Source organism: Eimeria maxima, genomic scaffold (assembly GCF_000499605.1).
Source record: "Eimeria maxima Weybridge genomic scaffold, Emw_scaff1251, whole genome shotgun sequence".
Classification (NCBI taxonomy): Eukaryota; Apicomplexa; class Conoidasida; order Eucoccidiorida; family Eimeriidae; genus Eimeria; species Eimeria maxima.
In genome coordinates, this window is record NW_013564252.1 from 1 (window position 1) to 9,333 (window position 9,333).

General features: G+C 51.2%; 3 protein-coding genes across 3 annotated transcripts; 2 read left to right on the forward strand and 1 right to left on the reverse strand.

Annotated features, from left to right (window-relative positions):
• Positions 1–69: 69 nt before the first annotated feature.
• EMWEY_00050600 (hypothetical protein, conserved) lies at positions 70–2,680 on the forward strand (the record flags this gene model as incomplete). The annotated part of the gene is made up of 7 exons (XM_013479622.1): positions 70–345; positions 464–532; positions 805–1,051; positions 1,258–1,396; positions 1,791–2,068; positions 2,212–2,449; positions 2,642–2,680. Coding segments are annotated over 7 exons (1,286 nt in total), but the record flags the coding sequence as incomplete, so codon positions are not given.
• Positions 2,681–4,835: 2,155 nt separating this feature from the next.
• Positions 4,836–5,501, forward strand: EMWEY_00050610 (hypothetical protein, conserved; the record flags this gene model as incomplete). Its single annotated transcript, XM_013479623.1, has 2 exons — positions 4,836–4,979; positions 5,298–5,501. The coding sequence occupies 2 exons, from the start codon at positions 4,836–4,838 to the stop codon at positions 5,499–5,501; spliced, it is 348 nt and encodes a 115-aa protein (XP_013335077.1).
• Positions 5,502–6,419: 918 nt separating this feature from the next.
• On the reverse strand, positions 6,420–6,836 carry EMWEY_00050620 (dynein light chain type 1, putative; the record flags this gene model as incomplete). The annotated part of the gene is made up of 2 exons (XM_013479624.1): positions 6,420–6,525; positions 6,712–6,836. 2 exons carry the CDS (start codon positions 6,834–6,836, stop codon positions 6,420–6,422), a joined length of 231 nt encoding a protein of 76 aa, XP_013335078.1.
• Between the last annotated feature and the right edge of the window lie 2,497 nt (positions 6,837–9,333).

The following is a 9,333-nucleotide window of genomic DNA, read 5'->3' on the forward strand; positions in this document are numbered from 1 at the left end:
GGGGGGGGGCGGATTTGTTTCAGTGCTCTACGGATGTATAGCAGGGGCAGTCTGTGTGCTGTTGTTTAGCGAGGTCTGGGCAACCTATGACGGAAGGTCGGACTCGGCGTTTGCAGAAATTGCAGCAACTATGGGCTCAAGTTGTGAGTTCTGTGGAGGCGGAGAGACGTGTGAGGACGGCAGACGTGTCTTCTGTTGCTTCGGTGGACCCCCGTAGTAGCAGCAGCAGCACCCTCCCGAACGGGCGGTGTCTGCAGCAGCGGCTTTCCCATGGGGAACGCATCCCTGAGGACGAGGAGAGGCGTTACTACTGCCCAGAGCTTTGCAACACAGGCATCTTTCGCCGTAAGCCTCCTCCCTGACCCCGTCTCTGTCACCGGTGCCGCCTTCTGCTTCAAAGCTTCACGCAGGAGCGCATGCATTCTTGCGGCACTCAATTCCCGTCCGGTTTCCTGTGCTGCAGATCCCGACGGTTCCATACGGCCGTACCCGCCCGCTGTGGCTAACGACAAGTCGGAGCAGAGAAGACGCTGTGAGGCTCGTTTCATTGCATTGGGGGTATATGGATATAGATACTGTTTGGAGATATACATGCGGAGGTTTCAGTGGCTCTAGTATGCTTAGCTGAATCTGTGCAATGCCTGCCCCCTCCCCAGTCCTCATGGGTTACGTCGGTTGCGCGGGGTTTGCGCGGGGGTAGTTGTGTTACTTTTCTGCTTCGCCTTTCTGTGGATTTTGTATATGGTTCGCTGCCGTGTTGAGGTCTAGTGTCGGGTTTCTAGGCCGAGAGATGTTGGCGTGCAGTTGTCGAGACCCAACAACGGCGCATGCGGGATAGGCGGGGACCGTCAAGACACTCTGATATGAGCAGCGATTCGGAAAGCGAAGATGAGCCGACCGCTGGAACCAACAGCAGCAGCAGTAGCAGCAAGAAGACGCCAGGTGCAGACACAGCACCATCTGGGGAGGCGACCGAAGATTTTCTGGCCTCAATTCCGCTCCCAGCAGAGCCGCCGCCTCCATCAGCTGCCTGCTCATCTCCAGTTCCAACGTGGGCTTTGCTTCTGCTGGTGCTCGCGCTGTTGTGCTGTGAAGTCACTAGAGATTCGATGTGTTTATGCGGTGCTTTAAACTGCCTCTTGCGAAATCCGCCATTTGTGGTGGCCCTACCGCTGCTATTTTCCTTATTCTTGACGGGGTAGTTCGTGTTTCCCGCAGCTGTCCCTCGTGTTGCTTCCTCTTCTGTTGTTTGAGCAGGGCAGCAGCACAACAGCAAACGAAGCAGGCGATGCCGGCTCCTCCCTCGATGCCGTTGGTGCCGCTGCCGTTTCCCGCTCCTCCCTTGGCAGGTTACGGCGGGACGTCTCAGGCCCCTGCTGCGGGACCTCTTCAAGGGGTGAGTGGTTAGGTGTCGCTTGAAGGTGGTGGTTTCGGCTCCCTTGCAGCTTGCCGTTGCATGTTTTCAAGAGGGTCGAATGCCTTCAGCAAAATAATCAATTGCTGAACCCCTAGCGAATTGACGGGGCGGTCTTAGGATCTGTGGGTGGCTGACTGCCCTGTGTTGTGTTCTGTGCGTATACAAAAATACAGGCACCTCATGGAACCCCGGGTTTCTTTCCTCCAGGTTTTGTGGTGAGCTGAGGCAGACGACGCGGGGATGGTCTGTTTTTTAGCGGTTTGCGCTGCAGCTCACTGGCTCCGTGCTCGGCTCTCAGACATTGTTGCTGCAGGTGCTGCATTGCTGACGGGTTTTAGTGCTGGCAGTCTGGTGCGTCTCTGCGTTTCCGCAGCCGCCGTTCTATGGCATCCCTGCACCCCCATCTCAACTCGTTGCACACATGCAGCAGATGCAGCAGCAGCAGCCTGACCAGCAGCGCGTGTCATCGAATCCGCAGCAGGGCCCCCTTCCCCCGCAGCAGGCCTCGGGTGCTGCGGGGCCCACCAACGTGCAGAAGAGGCCGCCGCAGCATCAAACACCGCCTGTGCCAGCGAAGAAGCAGCAGGCCGACAAGCCGGCGGGCGGTTCTGACTTGAAGGCGGCAATGACGTTTGTGCCCACCCACTTGAGGTGAGGGCAAGAGCGGGTTGATGTTTCTTTCACGCTGCGTCGGCTGCGTAAACAGCTGGGGTTGAGTTTGTAGCCGCCATTAGGATTCAATTTCTCTTGGAACGGCTGTTGTTGACAGTTGCATTTGTATGCTGTGTGCACAGGACCAAGAAGCTGCCGGCGACGGCAAAGACAAATGAAGGCCCATCAATTTCCCGCGTGTCTGCGTACTCCATGGGAAACACAGCACTGGGGCGGCAAGGGGGCGTCGGGGGGGCCTCTGGGGAGAGAGGGCAGGTTTCTGGACTGGCGAAATTTTTGGGCGAAGCCAAGAAGCAACATGGAGATGGCGGAGTAGTCGGTGGTTCTTCGAAAACGCCTGCGCCTGCAGATCTAGACAGGGTAAATAACGAAGACAGTCCCACGGCCGCCCACAGGGGATGCCGTAGTGATGCGGCTATTACCCTTGCTCCTGGTACTGCCGCTGTACAAGCCACTGCGGCATCGTTTGTGCGGATGATCGTTGTTGCACTTCAGTTTCCCTCGTTGCTGACAGCACGTGTTAGCACTCCTTTCATTTGTTGCGCTTATCAGGCCTTCGACGAATTCTTAAAGGAGGTTGGGGCCTCGTAGGAAGTGAGAAGAGACATACAGAAATATACCCTGAGGCAGCAGGAGCGACCCTCAACCCGCTGGCCTTCAGTCTTTGAATAGGAGGAATCCTCTGTCTGTGGTTATATGGGAGCTGCCCCACTGGGTTATTCTGATATCAGGTGGTGGCGCGATACCTTCAGCTGGCCTGAGTGAGGCGAACGCGCTTAGCGCGTGGCTCTACGGCGGTTGCTTATCATGTGCAATTTTAGCGTAAACTTGAAAGGGAACTAAGTTTGTCGCTGATACCCTCAGGTTTTCCTGAGGTAGGGACCGGCACCTTTATCCCAGCTTGCGGCAGACCCGCGCACACTTTTGGTCCATATGACACTGGCGGTTCAAGTTAAGTCTGCGCCTAATTATCTTATACAGTTGTCTAATTAAATACACTTCTTCCTCATGAGCATTAGGGCACTCGTGGATTGGCCGTATGGTACCCCGCAGTTCGGTATTCCGAAGTTGAGCAGACACGCCGAAGTGATGCGTGGTTCTAATCGCCATAACACATTCTAGAAATTCCGTAGAAAAAAGGCACTGAGCGCAGTAATGCGCTATCTGTGAAGTAGCTTTGCGCTATTCACTGTCGCCTCCTTCCAGTTTGTCAGGGGGTTCTTGCAGGCGCACAGTCAATGAAAGACAATCATTGCGTTGTGCGTTGTATGGGGGAAATTTGCATAACCCTGGATTGTCGTGGGCTACCGATTCTGCGTCATCTCTAACGAGGGCTAGCCCACCCAGCACTGTGTATAAAGGCAGAGCATAACATTATAGTCCTGTTTATCCGTGGTCTTCCTACCAACAGCGATCCCAACTGGTGCTGAAGCATATTCTCCCGGACGGTGGCTAGTATGTCTGGGCAGATGAACCCTTACTCGGCATTAGTAGACAATTTGCATGCAATTCCTACAAAGGGTTTGCATTGTTGGTGCATACAGCCATGTAGCTTTGTTAGTGGTTGCATGCGGGTTGTCAAGTACCTTGAGTTGCAGGGAGTTGCGTTGCAATATTCACTGCCGGACGATCCCACATCGCCCCCACCAGTTGAGCTAGGGACACCTCGGGACTGGGGATGGAGGTCAGCTGTTTTGAAGGAACGCTTATTGGCCTCCACTGCAGCAAGAGTTCTAGGATGACGACCATCGTTCAATGTGCTGCAAGACAACCCCACATACACCTACAACGAAGCCCCTTTCTGCTACACGGACTAACAGTCTGATCGCTGGTGAACACTTACTTGGTCATTAATTACCAGCCTCTGATAAATTAGTAGTAGTACAATTCAACACAGACTATGCAACGGCAAAGTGTTGCAGGACTGTACGTGTAGATAGGCACCCAGCTATTCTAGTGATCTCAAGAGCTTGATAGTGAATGTGCCTTCAAAAGAGGCGGTTGGGAGTTCGCAGTCATTAAGAAGGAAAAATAAATGTGTAGCTTGGCCGTTCCCCTTTGTGGTGGGATGGAAGGTTTTAGGTCAATTTCGTGGAGGTGGGCCCCAATGGTGCATGCAGTGAGATGGTTGCGGCGATTCTCTCGTAATTTGCGCATGCTGTCTCTGCATGTTTCGCATAACTTTGGTTTTTTTGGAGCTCTTGAGTAACACTTGGATGGTATTGTCAACCGAGCTTCCCCCTTCACGCCCACTTTTGGATGTGCGCCATCCTTCGGCTTCGTCCCATTCCTTGCATGCCATTTGCAGAAGAGGAATGCCATAGGAAATCAAGTATGCCCTTTAAGCCAAATTAGTCGGAGAAGCCTTATCTGTGACTCACGGGTGGTACTCAGCCTCCACTTTGATTATTGGCTTCGGCTTTCAGTAGAAAACCTCCTCCACGCTGCCTGTGTGCATCTGCAGCGGCTACTTTTGAACTGGCTTTAGCTCCCATCTACGTGAGCAGTGACTGTGTACCTATTAAGTCTTACCTCATTTGCTCTGCATTATTCCTGGAAGAGCTGGTGTATTAACCGGAAGGCTTCGATAGCTTCGGCCTAGGTAGGGCTCAGAGGGCCCCAGCGGAGCCACAGGAAGTGTGCCTTGGCCGTGCGGCATTCGTTTCTCTTTTTAGCCGCTCTGTCGCACAAATTAATCCCAACTGGTTGTTAGAGTGACTCCTTGAGCCCTGTTTCGATTCGGAAGATGGCCCCGCACAAGGAGGACTCGGAGGAGACCCCGCCAGCTGAGACTTCGCAGCAGCCGGGAGATCGCCTTCAGAAGGAACAGCAGAAGGAACTTGCCACTTTAGATCAACAAGATGTTCCCGACTCTGAAATGGACGAAAAGGTACCTCAACCCTTACTCACCATAGGCACCAAACTCCCCATCACCTCGTTATTTTGTACGGTTGTCTGCATTTACAGAATTGCGTGTGGGGAGAGGGAGTAGCCCTAACTGCATTTTTTAGCACACTTCATTGGGTCCGGGGTACAGACAGAGTCAATGAGGTAGAGACGGCGTGGTATGGGCACTTCGCCATGGACAGACGGCCCACCAGCTCCGCCTTTCTCATTGAGCAAGCTTTGTTTAGTCAGTAGTATTCGTTTTTTCAGTAATTTCTAAGTGGAATAGAATTGCCGTGTTTTTTATTTGCCTTTTTGTCAGAGACAAGCCGCATTGATGACGTCCCTGGAACAAGGAGAGATAAAAGCAGCAATAGGTGCACGGAAATGCGCGGTCTCTGCTGCAGCGGTCCAGAAGCTGCAGGATCTTCTGCTGCTTCCTGCTGCCGAGGCCGAAGCTGCTCTGCAACAAGCCCAGGGAGATCACCTGAAGGCCACGCAGCTGCTGCTAGAGCAGGAGCTCTGACCCCATTCTTGCAGTTCAGTTGGCATGATCGCCACATGCCTATGCATGCTGCGATCATGCCAACTCTTTTGTTTAACCTATATGAACAGCCATGAACTTTTTTCACACCCCGTACAACGGAAAATCGCTCGGTGCACATAAACTATAGGCCATGTGCTCCCTTTAAAGGGTTACTTTGCTAGTCATCTGATGGTTTTTGCCAAACCCATCGTCGAAGCGCCATTGGCTGAGGAGAAGCAGACCCCCTCTCACCTATTTGCACGGGAAATACACTATTAGTGCCAGGCGGTATGGGGCGTTCGGAATTTTGGCATTAGTGGCATATGCAGCTCCCCTGGTAACAGCGCAGTAGAAAGCCGAGGGAAAGGTCTGTTTGCCCCAAGCTTGGAGTACAAGTTGACAGTGTTTCGTCTTGCATGTGCCAGGGTATTTACTGTGCTTTGTACACAAGAAATGACATCTTTCCGATCGTAAAGTAGACAAATCGCCGCTTCTGGTGGACGACGTAGCTCGCGAAGTTCTGTCCGACTGTCACGTGCCTGAAGTGAACCAGAGGAGCATCGCAAGTGTCCAGTGGTAGTGGCCTACGTGTTGCCGGCGAGTGCTTCGACTGTCACTACGCACTTGTGAACGAGTGTATAGTTGAGGACATGTTGTTTGCCATCTAGTTGAAACGTCCTATCACTGCATGGATACTGCAGGAAGAGTTCAGTGCTGGGGGACCGCTGCTTCTGTTAAGCTTCCTCGTAGGAATAAAGAAATGTGCTTGAACAGCTCTGTAATATTGTGAAGGCTTTTTGCGAAGAACAATGTGAAGAACATAAGCAACAGGGATGAGCGGAGTTTGTTATACTTGCTGCAGAAGCCTGTGCTCATCGGGCGGCACGTTCTCGAGCGACGGTAGTTGGAGTGGATCTATCATATGGCGTACCAGCATGGTTGCCACTTCTCGTCCAGATCCCTCTTTAGTGCCGTAGCAACCTCTTGCGCATTCGAGCCGTTGTCACTCTCCAAAAGCTCTTGCCTGTGTGACCCACGTGGAGGCAGTTGTACAGCAGCTGGCCGGGGATGGCTTCGTCTGGTCTGCATCTAGCATACTTTTGTGTATATATCAAAAACTCCAAGGAGTGTCGAAGCAAGAGGGGAAATGCTAAATTCAACTCACGATGGCATTTCTACGGTGTCACAGCAACGCAGGGCGGCGGCTCACGCTTTGGCTATCGTGTAGTCAAGCATATAATCTGGCATGTCTGGAGGGCTCATGACTTTTGCACTTTTGTAGACAGTGAACTCCACTGTCTGGTACTCTTCCGGCTGCGCTACGTCTCCAAACATTTTCAGTTTGCGCAGGTGACCTTCGTTTGAGAAACGCCTGCCAAACGGGCATTCGGCACTCAGCGAAGTCGAAGAAAGCAGCGGCACGAGTGAAATTAGCTTCCCTTCAAAAGCAATTGCACCTCAGATCGAGGTCCTAACCTTCAATGTGGGAGGTATGCTGTGCTGCCGTGCTTTGCACGTTAGACTGTGATGTGGCACACTGACGAGGCACGCCAGCTAACGGAACAGATGCAGGCAACGCCTACGATCCCACCTTTCAAAAAAACAATTTAAATCTGTCAGTAATGGATCGGCCAGATCCTCCGTGTTAAATATACACAATGCGGTGGCCGTTGCCCCTTGCGCAGGCCTCCAGGCTCCCCATGACCCACCATGCTCACCTCTTAAGCAGAACACACTCGAGGGGCTTGTTAAGCTGGTTTTTTTTGCGTGATTCTCCTATAACATATTTACGTTAAATCCAGTAATTTCCTTCTTGCGGATGGTCTGATTGTTCCCTGTCAAATGTCAGCTGCCTCAACCCAAACGGTGACCGCTTCAGCTGTCTCGCTTTAATCCCCGCCGCACATGTGAGAACACTCGATAAGTAGCATCAACTATATTGATGTGGCCAATTTGCCACCTGCTGAACTGTATGAACAAGGAGTACGTAGCTTACGGTACAAAGCGAGCATTGGCACAGCTAGCTTCAGAAAACTGGACACGGGTTGGACTAACCGTACAGTTCGTTTGACCATATGGTGGGCATAAAAAAACGCAGCTGCTTTCGAAGAGTAACACAAACTATAATGTGCAGTGGGAATCTCTAGCAGCTGCCGTCAATTCATGTATGCTGGAGGAGTATATCGTTGCTTTGTGTTGCCTTGTTCCGTGTTCTCGTGAGGTGGCATTCTAAAGTCTTAAAGACAACTAAATAGAAAGAGAAAAGGATACAGGCACTCCAGACAACACGTTGAGGATTATAGAATCTGTTGTACTCTGCCGCAGGAAGGACTACGTAGCGGTAATTCACTGTATTGCTCAAACAAAGGACTGACTAAGCGAGGGTCTGGGCTCCACCACGGTAATTCACAGTACTGTACCAAGAGAATAAGCAAGTAAATGGACCTTTCGTGGTATGAAAATTGGTCAGTTCCTTGCCCACGTCCCTGTAAAATTGCATACTCCGAAAAGCCTTCCAAGCACCTCAATACAAATATTCCAGAAGCAACGCTGCACAACGGCCTGGGAAGACCGAATTCAGCAGCATGCAGTATACCTAGGCAGGAGCGAAACTGACCTAGCCAAACACGCATTTCCTGATGAGGATATTTTTCACCTTCTTTGTCGTTGTGTTGTGCTTCAACAGATGCACTGCTGAATGACGAACCTGAAGAACCGAAAAACTCTAGGCCCGTGCAATTGCGCCTTTTCATGACCATTTATTACGGCGGAATCGCCAGATTCACGGATGCTCTATATTGCAGGTGCTCGGTATCCGAGTTTCGTCTACGCTGAACAATTTGGTTTGAAAACAGTCAGGAATCTGCCCTAGCTGGAGAGCTCATACTGGGTAGTGCTGCAGGGTCTGTCAGAAACCCGCAAGAAAAAAGCGGCCCCAAATAGATATCGCGTAGGATAAGCACAGCTACACTCCGCATGCACCACATGGTGAATTCTGCATATTTAACCACTGTGAATCACTCGTTGAACCCACAGAATGCAAACGAATGGGTTTTAATGTGCGCATTAACCTAGAACCAGGGACTGTCTTTCTAGGAATACCTCATGGGCTATTCCCAATAACTCTTTGCAAAGCTGTAAACGAATTATGATCTGCGGAACCAGTGTTTGTGAGAATACACGTTTCCAATGCTTCCGCTGTGCTTACATATATGATTCTAGTTCTTGGTTAACGCAGTCGGCGCTATGATGATGTCAGTCTCATGCAACGGGAGTAAACGGTACAGAGGGTTTACTGACTCCGCAATGCTATGTTGTGGCCTCAAAGTGATATTCCCTTTGAGCTAAATTGAGAGCGTGGGTAAGAGGAGACAACCTTCCTGTTCAAGAAAGAAACTTGGCTACATCCTAGTTATGGATATTTAGGCAAGAATTCCTGCTGCCCTCATCACGACGCTTCCAGCTAGCATATAAGGTATTTTGGAGGCCTTGCCTCCCTCAGGAGAAGCCTTCCGGTTCAGTGCGCTGCTTCTTTCAGAAGATTGTTGCGGCGTGAATGATGAGGGCACACTTTTCAAGTCTCGCCATTATCACTTCACCACGAAAGTCCTTCCATACAACACATTGTACGTATTTTATCCCGGACAGTTGAGGCTTTTCGGTTTCTTTTGAAAGGGGCACAAAACACTTCACTATCCCGGCTACCTCGATTGGACAAAGCCGGTGGGGAGAGCGGTGACCTCGACCTCCGCAGCACTAGAAATTCACCCACAAGATTAATATAGGAGAACTGTTTAAAGATTTTTATTACAAAACTCTCCCACACAAGTGC